The 23,138-nt window shown below is 33.6% G+C and overlaps 1 protein-coding gene across 3 annotated transcripts in view; it reads right to left on the bottom strand.

Moving 5' to 3' along the window:
• LOC106467371 (sodium/hydrogen exchanger 8-like) overlaps window positions 1–23,138 on the bottom strand; it is a 158,889-nt gene that overhangs the window by 62,682 nt on the left and 73,069 nt on the right. For all 3 annotated transcript variants that reach the window (XM_022395538.1, XM_022395537.1, XM_022395539.1), the window contains 2 exons: window positions 11,127–11,228; window positions 6,053–6,231 (listed from right to left, as the gene is read on the bottom strand). In XM_022395538.1, coding sequence (XP_022251246.1) covers window positions 6,053–6,231; window positions 11,127–11,228 — 281 coding nt within the window. The remainder of the gene's footprint in view (window positions 1–6,052; window positions 6,232–11,126; window positions 11,229–23,138) is intronic.

The raw sequence follows: 23,138 nt of genomic DNA, 5'->3' as shown, positions 1-23,138 counted from the left end.
AATACTAGTCAACTAAAACGCAGCCAAGACAAGGTACTTTGTACAGACCAAAGGTCACCTTTATGTTATTTGATACGGTAACATGAGTGCACGTGATCTCCATCGTTGTAACTTCTATATTGTTAGCCATGCACAGGTGAAAGTTCAATATAATGAAAATAATAAATATATATAATTGTATAATGTTATGAGATTTAAGCTATTTTGTCTAAACATTTATGTTTTTATGTTATAATTTGTGTTCATTCTAGAATGAAAGAGGCATAATTTATGTTTATTTCCCAAATTTTTTATGGTGGTTGCATAATCAGTCAAATCTAACGAACTCATACTGAAATTAATTACTGAAAATAACAGATAAAATATAAAAGTTTTTTCTTAAGAAATGTTTGATAACTATCTGGATATTATAAAAATTTCACATATGAAATTTCAAAATTTTCTGATCCATAAAATTATTTTTAATCTTAAAATGAAAATTACTTTGCATGATAGATAGGCAAGATGTAAAAAAAAAAAGGCATGAAAGAAACACTGCTTTACAAACCATAAGATTTAAAAAATTAGATATTTTGCGTATGAAAGCATTGTAACGTTTACTGATAATCTTCCAAAATTCGTTAACATTCGCTTACTAATTTAAAAGTTATAGCATGAAAACTATAACAGGCACAAAATAGTTACAAGGTCGTTCCCATGGACCTAGCCCAGGCTGAAAGAGTTAAAACTCTCCTCGTCATGAACAGTTTGGGTGATACAGGAGAAACCCAAACATTGTTGGGAGAAAAAGGTCAACTCATATAAAGATCAATCTCCTGACGAATAATGGCCAAAAACTCCTCAGCCAAGACTGCCCAACCTCAAGCCTGTGTAATGACATTTAAAGTAGTGGGAGGAGGATCAGAAGTCGTAACATGAACTTTGGAATTCATAGTTGACAGTGAATAATTCTAAAAGATGAAAAAAAAAACAACTAACAAAGGTAAGTTATTTGGGGGGAAAAAACTACAGATAACCAACTGTAGCAAAATGATAATAATAATAAATGCAAAAAACAAGAAATCAATGCATGAAAAAAGGACAATTGAAAACATCTGCACTAAACAACTGCCTAATGAGAAATGATAGTTCAGTAAAATCGAACAGATGGAGTCACATGCATCATGAGGGTGCATCGCATGATGATTTACATGCAAAGACACTATGAACCATATTAATCGTGTAGTAAGTGGGAGTTGAAGGACTGTGGCATGCGGAAAAAATTTCGCATGTATAAATGGCAGCACTAAATGAGAATAGCTATGTGTGAGAAGAGGTAAGATAATGTATTGTAAATGGAGTCTAGCTACCCTTTCTTACTAACAAAATGCTCAGAATAGGGTTCAGTGCAACATGAGTACAATGGTCTACTTACTAGCAGAAGATACATCATGAAGCATGGAAGCTGGCAATCAGACTGGATCACCATCAACATTGGTCTCCTTCAAGGGTCACCACTCACACCAGTTTTCTTCAACATTTACACCATGGATCTAATACACCTTGACATTCTAACTTGATGTTATGTGCTAATCTTTACTAACACCATTATAGTGTACAGCAGAGGCTTTGGCAAAAAGTGAAGTCAAAAGTAAGATGTTGGCTCTACTTTAAACCCAAACCCAGCCACTGGGAACCATCATCTTTGTGGGGGTAGGATGAGGGATCCAAATCGAAGGGGTGAACGTCTCACTCCCATATATTTTTATGTTTCATATTGAAGGATATTACATCATCTACACCAGAAAAACACCACCATCCTACTCTCAACTGAATGGTTCTATAATAATTTCTATATTTTGTATTTCATTAACCCATTCAGGAGGATGCCTCCACGGTTTACCACCCCAGCAGCTTGGAACTGGAAAGTGGTAAGGACTCTCAAACTCCACTAAAAAAAAAAGGGGGGGACTGTGGTGGAGAGTCTGGAGGAAGACAACACCTGAGACATTGCAATGGGTGATCACAAAACCCTATTTTTAAAAGCAGACCATACCAATTTATTCAATACAAGGTATGGCAGGGATGGGCAGCTATCCCCTTCTGCTTTACCCATGTAGTCTGTGGGTGAGTACTGTCCAGAACAGGCAAATTTATGAAGCAATTCATACAAGTGATCTTGTGGAGCACGCCATCTCTGTAGTGTGCATTGCGTGGCCATGGAAATATAATATGCAAGTCGATATGGCCTTACAGTGTGGATTTGATTGGTTAAAGAATACCTGGTCAGGTACTACGTGCCACAGAGCAAGATCTAAACAATGAACATTAATAAAATGGAAAAGGGCCCCTAAAAAGGAAAAATAAGAATAAAACTTACCCATTCAAAGTTTCACTGAATTCTGATAGTCTAGAATGGTTGCAAGTGGAAGACGATAACTCGACAAGGAAGAAAACTGTGATCCGATGCAAATACTAAGAGACGAACGTATCATGCATGGTAACTCCAAAGGACAACGAAGATGAAACGGAAATGAAAAGGTAAAGTGACGAATTGGGTGAGAAGACACTCAGAACAAAGTACATGAGGAAGATGATAAATAGGAAGAAGCCAACTGAATGAAGAGCCGAACCCATTTGGTGAAGGAGGAAGGAGAAAGAACACAAACAGAGGATGGTTGCCAAGGAAGGAAAAAAAGTGGGAATGGACACCACAGAAGGAAGCTGTGCAGGCAATATAACAGAGAAGAGCATGTACAGGACATAGAAGTCTCTCCGGATCAGGGCAAGGATAAAGGTGTGAAACAGAAGAAAGGAAAAGCAGTTAAACAGAGGAATTATTTTCATAAACTGCCTAAGAAAGGAGAAGATAAGTAGAAGGATAAAGAGGACATGAAACACTGATTGCTAATAAACAGACCACCAGGCAAATAGGAGAAGGAAGAAAGACATAATTGAAGGTGAAAGAAAGAGCACTTGGATAGTGGTTTGAATGCAGGCAAAGTGAGGCAGTGCAGGACCACATTAATATCCCAATCCAAAAGGACAGCCCACCACAGCAGATGACAAAACACATCCACAGGTAAAGTGTAGAAGAGTGAAATACCTGAAGGATTGGGAAAAACGAAAGGTGTGGGACAGGACTGCCTGAAAATCCAAGACCAAGGAGACAGAAGACCCCCAATCCAAAAGTCAAGAGAGGAAATTTGCATGATTTAGAACAGTGGGTTGATCAGGGGAAAACTCTGGACCCAGAAACTAATGATGGAAAAATTCCATTTACACTGAGAAATTTCCATGTAGGAAGTGTGAATGAAACAAGCCAGAAAAGAGGCTAACCATTGGGAGAAGCTGGATCACCTCACCAATGACCAAAAGAAAAACAGGTGTGAAGACAGAGGACTGGAAGGTCTGGATGAAATATCAGTGATTGAGGGTGGGGAAGAAGGGATGGAGACAGAGGAAAAGGTAACAGAGGAGGAAGTTCGAGCTGGAGAAGCTGCAGAAACCACAGCTGAGAAGGCCAAGAAAGAGCTATCAGAAGGACTGAACAAAGAGTGTCAACGATGAACAAAATCACCCAGAGAAGGACGAGAACGGGAGGACAGACAAATGTGTAGGTCCAAATCCTGGCTGAAAACACAGATAGGCTGAAAAAAGATGAGGAACAGGAGACTAAATCCAAGGCAATATTTGGTTAAGGGATGTAGAAAAAACCTCAATGTGAGGAGTACTCACTGAAGTGAAAGCCACTGGAAAACAATAGGATTGAGAGATCACTTCGTCAAACATGAATCCAGTCTACAACAAAAGTCAAAGTACCTGGAACATGACAAACAATGATAGGATTATCAAACATGTGGGCCCAAAAAGAAGATCCCACTTGTGAATACAGAGGGATGCAGGGTATGTGTTGCCCTGGTGATTGAGATAAGCAACTATTGAAGAAAAGTAAAAATGGATCATTACCAGACGATTTCTGTCCAGATGGAGAAAATGAACCCAAACATAACCTAGAGCAAGAAGCTCAAGGATGTTGAAAGGATAAGACCTCTCTGTTGCAGAACAAAAACCCGATTCTTCCAGTTGATCAACCCATGCCCCACATCCCCGAAGAAATGCATCCATGAAATGTGGAAAACCAGATGAGGAAGAAGTGAGATACCTGCCAATGAGTGAGTTATATCTAACTACCAACACCGATCAATGACAAATGAGAAAGGGTAAGAAAAGCTGACAAAGGATCCCTGCAAAAATCCACTGGTCATGAAAAGCCTACAAAAGAGCCTGACCAAAGGGGATAAAAGCTACCATGGAAGATCACATCCCCAAAAGGGATAGAACTTCACAAGCTGTAATCAAACTGAAAACCAATTGAACAAATTTGAGGAGAAGCGCAGGCCCGACTGAGATGTGTGTAGAAAAAGAAAAACACCCAAGTGGACAAGATATTGGATAGGTCTCATTCAGGACTTCTTCAACTTGATTAACAGTTTATTATAGCTGCCTCCAGGAACAGTTGATAAGGGTACCAAGGCAGACTCCTGTTTGAAATGAGCTAACAGTAGCCAGTCAACCAAAGAAAGAGGAAAGCGCAACCTGAGAGAATATAAGGGTCGAATTAATGCTCTGAACAATCAACAAAAATATACAGGGCTGAAGCAAGTCCAAAGGCCAGTGCATGAAACGAAGAAACCACCCTGTGGAGAATAAACCAAAGAGAGGATCACGAGTGACAAAATAGTGGGATATGCAAATAAGCAGTCTCTGGTTTGGTGCGAGAACAACAAACAGCCTAGAATAAAAGCCTGGAGACAGATGATAAATAGATGCAATGGCCTGTAGAGACAGTAAATTTTGTAACACCTAGGACAGATGCAGTCTGGTGGTAGGATCCCAAGTCAAGGGGAAGGAAAAGGGTCAAGGGGAAGGAAAAGGGTACCAGGGACAAATGAAGTGGGGAAAGAAATAGGAAGATAAAACTACTTTTTATCAGCTGTTTTATTCATATTGCTTATTTGTAATGGAGAATAAATACCTTGGACATTCGTTATATTTTCTAAATGTTTCAACTCACTGTTTAAACTTTATTTTTAAAAACTCATGTTTAAGTATGTAATTTTGACAAAAAGTAATGAAAATGTTTTTCAGCTTCTTTGTGTTCTTACATTACTACTGATAATTTCACTGATCCAAACAAAATTTCAGGGTTTTACAGCTGAAACATTAAAGACATATGATTTTGTTTGTTTGTAGTTAAGCACAAAGCTGTACAATGGACTATCTGTGTTCTGCCCATCATAGGTATCGAAACACGCTTTCTAGCATTGCAAGTCCACAGACATACCATTGTGCCACCAAGGATCAAAGTCATATGACTGTTTTATATCAGTCCACATAACAAAAAAACATATTTCAAGCAACTATTAGACCAGATGCATGACATATTCTTAAGCTAAAACATTAACAAACGAACCCAAAGGTTGATTTCTGTGCCAAAAAAGGATTAACTTGTATCTCTAAATTTCATATCCTGAATAATATTGAAAAGATTTCATAATTATATAATGGAACAAATCTGAGGACATCTTGATGATTAAGCCAGTACACACAATTTTTACACTTAAAAAAAAACATGAAGAGGCTCATTGATACACATTTTAACAGTTCTCTACACACCTTTTGTGTATTACTTTTGCTAACACTATGGGTTGCTACAAGTATGGTTGAAGGATAAAATAATTAACAGATGAAACAAAACTATTGTTAAAAGATGAAAAACAGAAAAAAGTATGTTTCTTAATACATCAATGCATATTTGTCAAAACAGAAAGATACTATGTTGTTTTGACAAAAACAAAAAGATATTACATGCTTAATGTCAAATTTAATGTAGGATAAAAAGGTGAAGTAAAGAAAAAATAATACTTCTTTGTGTTTGTCCTTTATTTATTTTCAAAATTATATCACATTATTAAATAGCATAGCAGTATTCTATTTCCTCCAATTTAAGTAATAGTATTATGAATACTGAACAGCTTAGAAAAACTAATATGGATAGAAAAATACTTACGTTGCAAGTACAATAGCAACAGCATCATTTAAAATGGACTCCCCAAACACTAACATATTGAGAATAGGATCAATATCCAGGGCATGAAATATGGCCAAAGTAGCTACAGGGTCAACAGCTGAGATCAGAGAGCCAAATGCTAAACTTTCTGTAAAGTTAAGCCGATATGCCACATCTGCCTGAAATAAATCTCTATTTAACACACTAATTTAATAAATATTACACATATCTCTAAATGACATATGAAAACCTCACAAAACCAGTAATTATACTTTTTAGGCATATGTTTAAGTTTATACATTCAGTCTTGCTGCTTCTTTAAATCAAGTAACCTCCTTATGATATATAATAGGACTGGTCACTCCACTTTAAAAAAATAAATGACAAAGAATATGCTTTAGTAACCAGTAATTCCATATGTAATTCAATATAGGGCTATCAATATTTCATTATATGATGAGGATTTGATGTTAGAATTAATGTATTTAAAACAAATAGTGATTGATAGAGGGTATTAACCTCAAATCATAGATAGGATGTACAGTAAATATTATAACAAACTTCAAATTTCTAGCTATAAGAAATTGGAAAAAAAAAAAAGGAAAATAGAGAAAGAATATATAATTGCCTCATTTTTTTCCATGATCAATAAACATAGGTGATGTGTTTAAGCAAAACTTGAATTGCCAATTAACATTTACTCCTCACTTAAATTAAGTCATATCATTAATGGTTTGAAAGACAAAATTGAATTGAGGGATAAATGTGGTATATACAAAATTTCATGTACTTGTCATCTAAGTTATATTGGACAGACAAGTAGGAACCTAAAATATAGAGTAAAATAACATCAAAATTGTGGATAAATTAAAAATGGGTGAATCAAATTTGGCAGAACATGTGGCGGATTTTAAACATATTATTGATTGAGATAAGGTAAAAATTCTTAAACAGTAAACGGAAAAAGATGAAATTGTTAAAAACAAAATGAATTTAAATAGAGATTTAGGCCCAGGAGCCACAGAAATAAATTTTTGGAAATTATTGTTTTAAATAGTGTTATTGTACAAATATGCTAATTATACACAAACCTTAGGTTTATAAGCAATGTTATGTGTACTTCTTGATGGATTCTCCTGAAGATGATGGAATTATTTCCACCAAAACATGTAGAGATTTAAGTTTCTTTTAACTTATATATTTTTAATTTTTACAAATAAATGATTGTACAAGTAAAAAACGTTGATTTTTCGTTTTATTATTTTATTTAACCAGTAATTGGCCATAAAACCAATTATTTCAAAAAGGCCAATATTAGTTGAATAATTGCCAGATTATTACCAAAACTAAATAATTTCTGAGTCTTTCTATGATTGAAATGTGAAGAAAAGAAAAAAGTTATGCTTGGTTTTTTTACAATTAACCTATGCCAATTAAGAAACAATCACTCCACTTAAAGAAACTAATTCCTATGGCAGTGCTAAACAGACTGAACATTGAGTCTTGTCATTTCCTAATTACTACATCTGTACTTCATATCACCACCCTGTTAGGAACAGGGATAAGCAGAGCTTATGGAATAAAATAGACTTATAATGTTCATATTATTGTGCAAGCTGCCAAATAAATTTATGTCCAATGATTCATTCCTAAAAATCAAAAATTATTGTTGGACAATACAATTTTATGTGGAAGCTTACACAATAACTCAAGTGCAAAAATGTTTCATTTTCCATTTATAACATGTAAATTAGGTTAATAAGATTAAATTCTTTGCTGATAAATGAGATGAATTTAGCACACTGAAATTCAAAAATAGAAAAAGCAATAAGCAGCATTTATAAGATAGAACTAAAAGTTGTTTGAAATATTAGAAATGATATCAATGAAAAAATAGCTTTTACAAAGCAAACTAATAAGAAAACCTGGAAAACACTGCTGAATAAAAAAAAAAAGAGTTTATAAAATAAAACAATTACTACAGAAGAAAAATAGACAACTAGTAATAAAATAAGTCTTTCTTCTGAAGAACAAATAAATTATTGGATTTTAAAGGCCAACTTAAAAACTATAGTGTTTTCAGCATCACTGTCCCCTTCTGGAAACTCTTCAGGTACCTCTTTGTAAGAAAGAAATGCTAAAGTGGTATTATTAGATAAAACACTAAAGCCAAGAGGCAGGTATTAAGTCAACAAATGAGAAATTAAAGAGGAAATGTATTGCAGAGAATAAATAAAAAATGAACAGTAAAAGTATAGCTCAAACACCTGTGTAATAATAAAAAAATATTTTTTGTTATACACATACTTGAAAACATAGAAGCACTGACTTCTCTGGCTTTTGAAAAGAAGAGAAAAACCTCTTCAACCATGAAGATAGAAAAGATTATGTATATTCACTTAGTTTTAGTGCAGTACCTCACAATCCTACATTAGGGGTCATTCTGTTTTATATATATATTCAAGATGAGATAAACTTCTAACTTACAAATAAAATGTAAAAGCCTCCACACTGCTCTTTCATTTGAAAATGACCTACACACTACAAAAGAGACAGATTAGAAATCAGGCCAAACAAATATAGGCTCTATGGAATGGTTGCTGTGGCATGTAACCTTAGCCTGAGGCGATGGTAATATCAAGTTTACAACTATTTACATTCTGTCTACAAGAACACTATGTAAATGCAAAATAACTGGATGAAAACTTTAAAAACTATTACTGAATACATCTGAATATAGAGAGTCTCATTCGCCGAGTAAAAGACCCCTTTTGAGAAAGGTAACAATCTGATTCAGTTACTTGTTCTCTACCACCAGTTGATGGTCTCCATCACTGCTCCTCCTTCTTAGGCAGTCCAAAGTTCTCTGATATAGAGCCAAGGTCTCTGTCCATTTGTTGGCCTGATTGTGGTGCCATTACTCAACAACAGTTTATGCTATCAGGTGCTTAGAGGTCACACAATTTGTGGTCCAGCTTTTAGTGTGGCCACTTAAACTCAAGTTAGATGACTTTGACAAATGTGCTCTTGGCATCATAAAAAATGATGATATTTTGTTTTTTATTACTGTGCTTCCTCAACTTTCAAGAAATACAACATCCTTCTATCAGACATTGCTTATCTTAGCTAAAAGACCTATTGCTGGTTCTACTGAGGTAAAGGATCTGCAGAATGGTACAGAAAAATAGGTCATGGCTAGGGTTATGGTCTTTATGTTGCAATTACCAGCACTCTATACAGCTGGAACTGATGCAGGGTCAGGGACAAGGAGTAATATCTCCACCAGCAATGCCTCTACCTTTAGAGGTCAAGGAGACCAGGATGGCTGGAGATTCAATTATATTGTCCAACTCTATGACAAAAAATTAAATCTTCCTCAATGTCACAATGGTCTTTTTTTATCGTAATTTTACTGGTTAGTTTCTGATCAAACAATAAGATAGCCAATGGTCAAGAATCATGATTTTTTTAATAGAAAAAGTCAGGAATGAAACTATGCCAAACTCAGGTAGATAGATTAGAAGATTAGATTTGATAGATTAGAAGTACAGCTAGCAATGTAGGATTTTAGCCACACCTAATCATGTCAGGCACAACCCAATCTAAAAACAAAGTCACTATTTCGGGTGCAGTGTATGTGTAACTCCTCTCAGTAGGAAAGGTGAATGCACTCACACTTCTACTGCAAGAATGCACTGCCCAAATTACCTGTGAATAAACAATCCATCAAGTTTCTATGGGAGATGCCACTCAAAGCTAACATAACTAAAACTCCTTACCATGCATTATGTTTGAGGGGTTTACTGGTGATTAAAAGGATTAAGTTTAACCCAAGGTGAAAACATTACTCGACAGTTAATATATTTCTTAAACAGATTACCAATGTATGGGGAAATTGTTTGAGCATATGGTAGATAAACATTTTTAATATAAACCTTAGTAACCATATACTAGGAGGAACAGTGTGTTGAGTAGGGGAAACACCTTTGACCCAGAGACCAATGGCAGAAAAGGTTCCATTTACGTTGATGAATTTCCATGGAGGAAGGGTGAATGGAATGAGCCAGAAAATAAGCTACCTGTATTTTTGAATAAAGGACAGCACTGAACGAGAATAGCTATTTGTGTGAGAAGAGGTAATGTACTATATCGGGAATTACCAGATAGGGAAATATTCTTATAATTCTCAAGTATCTTTTGCTTACTTGAATTTATTGTGTAATGAAGACTTAAATGAACTTCAGACTAACACAGACACCACTAAGAGATATTTCTTAGACATGAATTGAAAACTAAAAGTCACTTAGATGACAAGAAATAATACCACTTTCTGCACAGTTCAACAGTTTTTTTGTTTGTTTTTGATGTATACATAAGCAGTAGCTAAACAAATACAGTAATAAAATAAATCATCCTGTTTAATATTTTTCTTTAAAATACTATTTGCATATAATGTAACTGATAAATGAAAGTGTTAGACAAATTCTTTTATCCTGTTAACCATTTCATTAACAACTTACTGTATCAATTTTTCTTTACAAAAGAAATAGCAATGCATGTTTGAAATCTTTCTTCAGGTATTACATATCAGTGTTGAGATGGATAATATCTCTGCATTTTATGTGTAATTTACTGGCTCTTAGAATCAATTCTCATTAGGCATGAATTGTTTATGAAAAACATATGGTAAGTTAAAGTGATGTTAGTTTATCAGGTCAAGAGCTACTCTCATATCTATACAATAAAAAATAACATAACATCACAAACTCATGAAACACATGTGTATGGTAACTGTAATACCATGTAAAATTACACAGGTTTTGATGTTATTGCTACAACACTTTCTGATGCACTTTGTGGAAAATGCAATTTCTTATTACATTATGAATTATGCTGGACTTGATTAACAACCATGGTAATAGCACTTAGAAGCAAAATACAAATTATAAACTTCTGATGTAAGATATGTTAACAGTTAAGTAACATGCTAACTTATCTTAATGAAAGCTCTGTTTTTACATTCTACTGACACCTACTAAATCCAGGAATTTTGAAAGAAAATATCTATACTTACCAATCCAAGCAGATACACTCCACCTCCAACTATTAAGGCAGATACTGTTGTTCCAATAATAGCAAAAATCAAAATTGATCCTATGTTTTGAAAAAAGTTTCCCTGAAGAAAGATAATAACAAAATAATTAAAAAATTGTATTGTGGAAAATGGTGTAATAATCTACCAATTGTATCTGAATATCAACTGAATAAAAAAAATTTATGACAAGAAATAATAGACAGCTAGCATGTGTAGCAAAGCATTTATTTAACAAATTTAATACTTGTGTAAATTCATTTCTATCTATAATAATCAGCAATTGTATTGAACTTTAAGAACTTGTACTGATTACCTTGCATTGTATAATCAAAAATTAATTTGTTGCAAAACACATCTCTTATATTGTTCACACTTTAATGCACATGCATATAAAAACAGTAATAGACACAGCCTTATTTTTTACTGTGGTGAAATCAAGAGTAGCAAACGTGTGAATATTAAACTAGAAAATCATAAGCAGTTCTCTGCTCCACCAATGTAAATTTGTTTCCAGTACCTCTATCATGTAACACAACTTGTATATTACTTCCTTATATTGCACACTTTTTAGTACAACCAATCAGTGTGGGAAGGAGTGTAGAATTAAATATCTCTTTGATATATATTCTAGTTATAAAATGTTAACTTCAACTATGATACCACCTCTATTTTTATACTATTCTAGAGTATTCACATTGTGCTGAAGATAAAATCAGTAATGTTCTGGAGAATGAAAGAAACATTTAAAATTAATCTTCTGAATACTGACAAGGAATTCAGTGAATCCTATGGCCAGAAATATTTTTGTCTTCCAACTAGTTTATCAGATCATTGTGATCTACTACAGTTGCTCAAACACAAAAAACAATTCACCCAAGGACAAAACAATGAGCACTCTATATTTGTAATATGAAGGAGCATATTTGATACTTACCCATACATTGTTGCCACAGAGAAATGAAGGACAAATGCTAAATAACACATAGGCTCTATACTAAAAAAATGCCTGAGATATTGTAAACTAGAATTATGAAAAAGTCACATGCATTAGAAAACTTCAAAGATTAGAGTGAAGTCTACATGCTTCAAAGAATAAACAGCCTTTCAACGAAGCTAGCATATATTAAGGTTGTTACTCAGTTCTACTGAATAACTGAAATGCTTGTTACACATATTAAGTTTGTTACTCAGTTCTACAAAATGACTGAAATGGTTATTAGGCACATGCCTTACTCTGGTCAATACTGCCACAAATTCAGAAAAAGAACATCAATGTTAGCCAAATGAAAAAAAAACAGCATAGAAAAACTGAGTAAGACACCGAGAAATCACTAGATGAGGAAGACAAAAATGTTACAAAAATTTAGAAGTACCTGTTGTTGTTAAAAGATAAGGGCAATAAAACAATAAAATTTAATTATAAATAGATGTATACTGTTACAAACTTAGAGCTACTTAGGATAAATTAATGTAGTTTCATGTTACAATTTGAAGTCATTCTAGAAAGAAAAAAGGTAAATTTTATTAGATTTATTTTGATTTTTTTGGGTGATTATGAGGTTGGTCTAATTGACAAATTCCATTTTGAGAAAGGGTAGAGAAAATAACAGATAAACTATAAAGTTTTACTGAAAAAAAACGTTGGAAATGCATTTAGGAGGTTTTAGGGATTACACAAAGTATTTTTAATTTTAACAATTACTTTGCACACGGACTATTCATAACAAATACTCAATATATTTCTGGACAAATCTTTATTTTAGTTTATTAAAAATACTTCACTAAAAAATATGATTTTTTTATGTGAAAGACTTATAATGTTAACTGAAAAACTGCCAAATTTTGTGAAGATATACACACTATACTGAAAGTTAGAAGTATTAAATCTATAAAGACTATACGAGTACAAAGAGGTCACATGGTCTGTCAAATCGACGGACCCCGTGTTGAGAGAGATAATAGGTCAACAAGCTACTATTATGAATTCCCTAAATCAAACAATTGAATTCCATGACCAGGAAATACAAAAAGTATCCATTAGTAAATATCACCAACCTATTAATATATGCTATGGGAAAAAAACTGAGTTACATGAAGTAGAAGCTGAAATCTTAGTTTTTAACACCTGAATTCAGAATCATTTGTAACAATTAGCCTTTACAGTAGGAAATGGCACAAGTGCTGTATGTTTCAACAGATAGCAAGTTGAGTCCTTACTTTTTTACCCACGAGTAAACTGGAAAAAATATTAGATGAAATTGAAAGGAGACTACCCCTGCACTTATCTCCAAACACAGCAATAAGATCTACATGTACTATACATGAGCTGATGTGAAAACAGCTACAGTAAAAGACACCACACATGTTTATAGATACCCTTAAAAGCAATTGATCAAATATATGAACTATATCGAGCAATATCCTTACCCTTAGCATTAAATAACCACAGAAAGCAAAAAAACCTACATAGCTGTTTCTGATGATCAACACACTTACCTAGAACTAAGAAAAGAGGATATGTTAATATGTATAGAAGGACCTATAAGATCACGTGACTCTGTTTTTGGAATTTATTCAGTGGCCGTATTAAATTGTAACTATGTGATTTTTACAGGTACAAGAAGTAAAATAACAGAATTGTGTGACAAAAGAGTGAATATCCATAAACCACTTTACTTCTTTAACACAAGAACTCCAGGGACATGGTTGTTTAATGTATGAAATGAACTGACTTTATCAGTAGTTTTCTCAAAATTAAATGTACACCATTTTGATTATCAGACTAAAATGATCAGGTTAAGAGTGAGTGGATATTTGAAATTAGCTAGAAATTGTTCTGCACATGCAAAAGGGATAACATTACCCTCCTGTTTCAAAAGTAAAACTAAATACAAAATGGCACAATTAAACATAAAGATACCTGGCTGGCTAGAGGAAAAATCCCAGTTAATCAGAGGCATAGAAACAGATTCAGAAAATAAAGTGCTGAGAATTATTTCAGAGCAAACTCCAAAATCACTCCCTAAGCATTCTGGACTAACCATTAAAGAATTCCAGCAGCATATAAAGCACTTAAGGGCTACCACAGAGAAACACAAAATAGATAAATAGAAACTGTCAAACACTGTATTAATAACACACTGCTTAGTAATAACCTTAGTAAGCATAATGTTACATAGAGCACAAGATAAACTAGCATTTATCAAGATGCTAAAGTTAGATGGAATCTTAAAGTTCAGAAAGAAAGAATGAAAACAGAGAAAGACAGCAGAAAAGTGTCATAATCTGAGGCTACAGAAGTAATTGAGCTGAATGACTGAGAATCATCACCTTTATATTAGGAGATAGGACAGATTAAGCAACTTGATGTGAAAATTGTATAGACTAATAGGAATCAATGATGTTAGTAACTTTTAAATGAGTAACTAGAGAATTAAAAATTAATAGGATTAGCTTAAGTGTTGGTGAGAACGAGTGATGGATGAGAACCGATATACAAGAATTGATTAAAAATGAATAATTAATCATTAAATAGTAGTGATAATGAATTGGCAACATGAACAACGAGAATTGATAGAAAGGCGGAAACAACTCGGAATCAAACATGAACATGTCAAAACAATGGCAAAGAAAATGCAAACTGAGAGTGCTTTACAGACTACTGTTGATATTTACAATCTAGTCAAAATAACTGTGTGTTAAAAATGTAAGACTTCCAAGGGTAAATTCGGCAATTGTGGAGGTGGCTGATGCCTATGTCATAAAAGAATAGGCTGTAAAAGCCTGTTTTACAGGGTGGCATGAGACTTAAAGTTTTAGAATGCTCTTTCTGAGGAGTTTACTAGGGTAGGAAGATAATATACTCATCAACTGGTGCACAGCCCATCTACTTGAATGGTAGAAATGGAAGTTGGACTTCACAGGGTTAATTGATACATGTTGTGATATTAAACAAGAATATACGAAGCTGTACACTAAAGAAGAGAAAAAAGTCAGACTACTTGCTTGATTCACAGCATTGCCATGTGTGAACATTCAAGTGTTCGGATGCCCTGCATATAGTTGACTCATCGTCCCCACTAATGATAGAGTGCTATGAGATTACCATGTAAACCAAGACGAACATTGCAGCATGTGGAAGGTGTGCACACTTTATTACCAGAGGATGAACTGCCCAGCATTCTACAACTTCAGAAGCAAATCTTGAAGAAGACAACAAACATGAAGAGTTGGAGGATGGAAGACATTGGTATTATTCAATTGAGGTATTTGCAATATGGGAGTCCTTTGATTTTTCTTTTCCAGGTTTTTATAATATATAAATCTCAGCCTATTAATATATGTTTGAATAATGGTCTTACTTTTATTTACTGAATTTAATTTTTGTTTTGTTCTATGTCATTTTAACTTCTCAATACATAAGTGTGGAAGTAAATATAAAAAAACACATATGAACTAGTATGTATCACTGTTGATTTTCATAATAGAGTAGGTAAAATAATTAGAGTATTGATAAGAAGAGTATTGATAACATGAAATATGATTCTTATGGATGTTGATTTTATGTATTAATTTTATCGTTTTGCCTTGGTGTTATCAACATAATGTTTATGAAGGTACAAAGTACTTAAAAATTGATGATGTTGAGATTCCTTTATTGTACTACAGGTTTGATTATTGCATAACTGGAGAATTGTTACTTGATTATGTTATTTGTTATATGGCTATGAAGTTTTTGAATTTTATGGACCTTCAATTGAGTTGCCATTGTATAAGTAACACCCAAAAAATGTTTTTTTGTTTGTTGATCAGTATCGTACTTACAAAAAACTTAAGAAATACATAAACAGTGAATATAATCTGGACTATAAAGTGTAAATTATAATGTATAATGAGGTATATAACAAGTAAAAATTTATTATTAACTGTGTAAGCGATGTTAGACATGATGAATGAGGTGGCACAGAGAGATTGTATAATGACTTTTTTTTTAGAAAAAAAAATTTAAGAGGGGAGGAATGGTATTTGAGGCATTACAGACGATTCTAGGAGAGAAAATTTAATATACCACATATGTTATACATCCAAGTAAGTTGCAGCAAGGATATGTACATTAACGAGCATATAACAGAATCCTCCTAAAGACAGTTGTCCAAAATAAGTTGTTTGCTGTTATGTGACAAGTTGAATGAGATACATTGACAAATTGTGACATCATTTGTTTGTATAAATAACCACTATCGTAGCAGAGAGAAAAGCTACAGAAAGTTTATGTTAACTTCACTAACTATGAAAATTAATTGGTCAGCAAAAAGGAGAAATACATGCAAATAGGCAGCCAATTAACAGCTTCTGACCATATGCAATTAGTGTCTAGTTTTGGTTCAAGTAGTCAGCAGTGACTCAGAATAATTAAGCCAATTAGATGAAAGACCTACTCATAGACTAGACAGAGAAAGCTACTTGAGGTGTTGTAAGAATACCAAGAAAACATAAAAAAGAACATGTTTTTGGGTTGAAAATCAGTTGTCTCTGGTATTTCTTGAGGCTAGACAAATCTGAACCAGTTCTCTCTAGCATTTCCTGAGGCCACACAAAGCTGTATCTGTTCTCCCCAGCATTCCTGTGGTCAGACCACTCTACACTAGTTATTTCAGAAGAAGCCAAATGCTGATTGAATAAGATGGCTGTTGTGCAGCCACTTTACCAGTTTCAACTGACATCTTCTCTAATCTAGCAACGTATAGTTTCTGATGTTTAAATAATAATTCTAATTCAAACTGGATTATGTCGATATATATTTCACGTAATAACTAAGTTGATAATTTGTTCAACACAGTGTCAGAATTAATGAATCTGAGAGGAGGTTTACTTAATGAACAATTACTGAGCAAAATGAAGACTTTGATATGTTTGATGCAGAACTGTTTCAAGACAATTTTGGGATTTTCAATGTCTTGTATGTTATTGTTATCATCAGTCTCTGAGTCAATTCTTTATTTCACATGTAAGTTCCTCAACTTGGTGGCCTGTGTACTCACTCAGCTACACACATGACTGTCTTCCTGGAATTTAAATAAATTAATTTGTCACTCATGAAAATATTAACCCAAATAACTGGCTTTCACTGTTACATTACTTATACAGTGATACTACTTGCATTTTCACTTATTTTAGACACCAAAAATATGAAAAACACCTTTCTCACAAAAGTTCCAACTTCTAAAAATGAAAAATCGATTTTATAACAATACTAACTTTCATAAAAACAAATCTCTAGAGCCTAGACACATTCTTAGTGTCTGGAAAAAGCAAAGGCATGAAAATTTACCATAATAATGTTTAATTGATGTTCATATTGTAGTAGTGGATCAGTAATAATTAGATATTGACTGAGGTATTGGCTGGATTGCTGTAGGCTCCAGCTGTGTTGATTTGGAGAACTTCAAAAAAGCTTTTATGGTAATTAACATTCCAAGCAAATGAAAACACTGACATCTAGTTTTCTTTTAGATACTTATATGGTAGTGTAAGAATATCTGGTTGTTTTTTTTATTAATTTCTGGAAAAAATGGAGGGGGAAGGGGTCCAGACCACATAGATCTGTACCTAACTACACAATATTAAATAATACAGTTATTAATTTCTGAAAAAAATAGGAGAAGATATGCCCCCTTGACTCCTTTCCATAAATTTATGCCTACTTATACAACATGAAAGAATATAATTAATTTCTAAAAAAAATGGATGTGGTCCAGATCCTCTGGACCCATTCCTACATCTGTGCCTACTTATACAACATTAAGGAATACAGGTACAGTGATAAATTAGAAATGTAATATAGTGTAAAAATTAGTACAATTACACTTTACATTAACACAAGTAGCCAGAGAGTTGTCAGTAGATGCTGCCAGCCGGTTGTCTTGCCACTAGTCAACAGTTGAAAATTAGTGACATTAGCAGATAAGCTAAATAGTTTTGAAATATCAATGATAGGGGCAAGCAAGTTTAGTGACAATGGGAATCAAACTCAAGACACCAAATCATGATGACATCCCCCCATTGTACAGCTTTCTGCTTCACAACAGACAAATATAAACCCCAAATTCAATTAGATGATTACTTTTGTTACAACTGCTTTAATTGTAATTTTGGTTAATCAACTGTTGGAACAATCAAAATGAGCAATAATCAGAAACATTAATTAATCAGTTTACATAACTTTAATCATTGTTTATATGTAGTTGATTATATCAATTAAATCACCTAACTCTTTTGGAGGTTAGCAGTGTTAAGTTAAAACATTATTTCCTTCCAAAGAATCTCTCTCTTTTTTTTTTCGTTATGGGATTAATTAATACTAGAATTTTGAAGTGTCTCAATGTATCATCATGTGAATGGAAATATCAAGATATGGAATTGTCTGAACTATCATTAATTTCATTCCTAATATCTTGATGAACACATTTTACTAATAATCTCTTAGTTCTTCCCTACATACAGTTGTCTGCAGACGACAGAATAAACCATGTATTTGGATAAAACACATTGCCCAGAAATACCCTAAGACATGGAAAAGTATTGAAACAAATACTGGAAAGTTACAACAGTTGTTTTATTTCAAATTTGATGAGGGTACCTGATGATGACAAAACCTTGTCAAAACGTTGTACATTTGCTATTATGTTAAACTTATATTAAAGTTTTCTTCATTATCCATTCAAGCCATCTCCAACCATTATTAGTTGTTCTATTTGCTACATTTCAGGTGTATAGCCTCTGTCAGGCTTAGCTATTAAAAACACAAATATAAAGAATATTTAGAATTTATATATAAATACAAACAATTAGAAACTGAGCTCATGAGAAGAACAGAGCTCAAACCACATATACAGAGTAAAATGTGTGAAATGAAACATTATGTTTTCTGGCTTTGTCATACAACAATTAAATATAAAGGATATTGAAAAGGACTTAGCAGAGCTGAGGATCTTATGAAAATAATTTGTATAACAGTGTGTTACCAAGATGTTTCTTTAAAAACCTTTGTACTACAAGATTAGAGTTACCTTTATTCTGATGGAGTAATGATATCTTTATATAAGTGTAGTTTAGAGAATGCATTCCACTCATCACGAGGTTGCTTCAAGGGTTCTGTGTTTTGAAATTTACTTTGTTAATTATTAATTAATCATTTTTTATGAAACAATGAAGAAATCAAAAGGATTCACTGGGTGGGATCTAATTGTTAGGTTGATGCTACAGTTGGAAAAATAGGTCTACTTATGTACTTCATTATTATTTTGTACTGTATAGTATCTGTTGTTATGGGTAGAAGTTTTTTCTTGTGCCATACTAATGAGTAATGATTACAGAAATATGCATGGATACTTAAATGGAAAAAAACTTGTAGTCTCATTTTGAATGAAATTTACTCATATTTGAAAAAGTGGGTTCAAACTTAAGTACTCTTCTATTTAGTCCTAGCTGTATAGTTGTACTAGTGAAAAATATACATAAATAGTTTTTTTACAATTTTCTTCTTTTAGTGATATTTTAACAACTACACCTAGTTTTTACTTTTGTCAATTCACCATTTTATCCCTCTATTCAAAATCTTCTGTAAAGGAGATAATGGAAATGTTAAAAAAAAAATTAAACATGAAGGTATGTGTGTTTATGTAATAGTCACAGATAAAACTGGAACCACAAGGTAAACACTAAGTACTACAATAAATGGAAACTCTGTTTGCAGAAAAATAAAAAGAACATTTGCACAAGGCAATAAACAAATTTTTTCTTTACAATAAGGATGCAGCAAATTGCAGTTCTTGTCAGGTATCCAGCTCCTGATATCTGATCAAATAATAGATGTCACCACACATACTAAAAATGCACTGCTGGCATAAGCTACCACTTCATTATTGTACAGAATTGAACTAGTTATTTTGCCATTGTTTTTCAAAAATTTAATAAAGTGTACAGATTCACAAGATTGAAGAGCCATTGCATGCACTTGAAGTGAATGCAGCATGTGGCAGTGTAAATTAGTAGTTCACACCCACAATCCCCCACTTGAGACTATTCTTGCCATTGCCAATGATCAGACTTGGTAAATCCTCATCTCACTAAGCAAATTAGACAAGTCAGGTAAAAAAAAAGCCTTGTTTCATGCCACTCTTTATTTGGATGAAATCACTTAATTTATTTCTATCTTTTCAAATCTTTACCATCAATGTCCAATTCTTCCAGCATTTTCATTAATTCCATATGCTTAACTCTATCAAAAGCTTTGGTATAATCAATAAAACACAAGAAAATATCCTTTATTTCTATTGCCCTCTCCAAAAACATTTATACCATAAACATAGTATTTCTTGTACCATGATCTTCAATTAAACCACATTGAATTTTTGCAACCTCCAGTCTAATTCTACTACTACTACATCTCATCATCAACACCTTTAATAGGATCTTTGTCACACAGCTCATTAAACTGAGGGTGTTCACATTCAACAGCTCTAGGTCTTTTGGGGAATAAAATAAAGATTGATTTACTGAGATCTCATTTTCTGTACCAAATTCTTCCAAATATTTTACTTTGTTCTACTCCAATTTCATCTGGTTCTGTACCTTATTGGTTTTCCTTCTGTTGATAACTGACTATACTTCTGGCTTAAGAATTTTCAATCTGTCCATGTTCTTCTTAAAAGAGGGCTTTTCTTCATGACTTTCATGGAATAAATCTTCAACATACTCTGTCCATCTTTTCAATACTTGTTCACGTTCAATAATTACATCACCATTCTTAGTTTTTATACATTCCCAAGCAGTACATCCTCCTTTACCTATGATGTCTTTGATATTCCTATACATTGATATAACATCTTTATCCTTTTGTTTTTCCATTTCTCCACACTTTACATTAAGCCATTTTTCCTATTTTTCATTCCACATTAATCAAATTCTTTACTCAAGTTTCTTAAACTCTTCCATACTACAGATTTTCATCTTCCTCCATCATTCATTTCTATTTCTTCTGCCTTAATTTTAATGGAATAACCTCAATTGCTGTTTTAATTAGTGCTTCTTTAAACATTTCCCATTTTCATATATTTCCTTCATCTTCAAGTTCTTGAAAACGGTTTTTAACTGCAACTGTCTACCTTTCTTTAATCAGATCTTTTTCCATTAGAATTTTATAATCAAACTTCTTTGTCACTTTTGGCTTCTTCAGTTTCCTCAACCTTATCTTCACGGTGTATACTACAGGGAAATGGTCACTCCTGCAATCAGCCTCTGGGTAAGTTTTCAATTGTTGTGCCGTATTCCCGAATCTTATACTGATGGTGATGTAATCAATTTGGTATCTAACATTATTTCCAGGACTTTTCCCTGTATACCTTCTCTCATATGGTGCTCAAACCATGTGTTTGTAATAACTTTATCATTTACAACACACCTATCAATCCATTTCTCTCATCTTTTATTTTTCTCTCCAAGTCTATTCAGTCCAACTATATTATCCACTCACTCATAAACAGCTTTTACATTTAGATCTCCCATAACTATGAACACTTCTGGTTTGCATTGTTTTTTCACTTTATCAAGGTCTTCATAGAAATGATCAATTTCTTCTTAGTCATTTTCAACTGTCAGTGCACAGACTGATATTATTACAATGTTGAAAGGCTTAGCCTTTATTTTCACAAGTGTCACTCTATCTGTTTTTGTTTTTTTTTCCCCCATAGTCCTTGCGGACCGTCAAGCCGATGGTAGATCTTGCTCTGCCAACGTTTCTAAAGCTGTTTCTTACATCAAGGATGCAATCCACTTGACAGCCTTCCCTCTTTGAAAGGACGAGCATGTTTGGTGGGACTGGGATTCGAACCCGCGACCCTCAGATTGCGAGTCGAGCACCTTATCCACCAGGCCATGCCAGTATCACTCTATCTGGTATCACCCAAAATTCATGCAAACACTTTGAGGTTTCTTCATCGAAAATCAGTTCAACTCTTTTTTTTTTTGCATCCGACCTCCTGAATAAATTATTTTCATGTCTTCTGAAACAATAGTTCCAGCATCTTTCCAACATATTTCACACAGACCTGGAATATTGATCTTAAATCTCTTCATCTCATGCTTGACATTAAACAGTTTTCCAAGTTGGTGTAGAGTCCTCACATTCCATTGCCATTTTGACATCTCTCTTCTGGATGTCAGGAGTCACCTGCCATACATGACTGTGGTTTTTCCTTGATTTGTGAAATACCATAGATTATGCTTGGCAAAATACTGCAGTAGATTGCCATTTTTTGCTGCAGGTTGCAGTGCTAAACTAACTTGAGCATCTCCTCTATCATTATTCCATTTGCACCAGGCATCTGCCAGACAAGATGATCCACTGTCCTTCATCCCCAATGGTTTCAATTGTAACCTTGGTAAGGGAGGATAATGGGCACTATGCCTTGCCTAAGGATGACTTGGAGATTACAGCAGTTAGAGAGTACTTGTCCCACTGTTACCCTGAGAGTTGACTGCCCTACTGCTGAATGCAGTTTAATGTCATACCCAAGACAACTGATCTCCATGTGTCCCATAATGGCTCTTTGACAAATGTATAGTACAAGGATGCGATCCCAAACATTTACATGAAACTGTACACCAGCAATATTTGTAACAACTCCATCCTTAGGGTGACAATGTGGGCCACACTGTATTTGGGTAACAGAAGAGTTCCTTCAGATGGAAACTACTGCCTGACTGAGTAGCCTGCTCCAAACATGACCTCAATCTAAAATACTTGCAACTCGCCTCTATATACTATTTTGTCTCATCATGCTTAGCACACGACACTCTACAAATTGGTAGATATTCTTGTAGAAGAATAAGACCACCTGCTAGAGGTCAACATCCAGGATTTCACCAGGAAGGTTCACGAACGATGCCAGGCAGTATTTTATACTTTTGAAGGAAACATAAGACTTTTTA

Source organism: Limulus polyphemus, unplaced genomic scaffold (genome assembly GCF_000517525.1).
Source record: "Limulus polyphemus unplaced genomic scaffold, Limulus_polyphemus-2.1.2 Scaffold2589, whole genome shotgun sequence".
NCBI lineage: Eukaryota > Metazoa > Arthropoda > Merostomata > Xiphosura > Limulidae > Limulus > Limulus polyphemus.
Note: the sequence above shows the minus strand (reverse complement) of the source record. Positions and strands in the feature narration are given on the sequence as shown.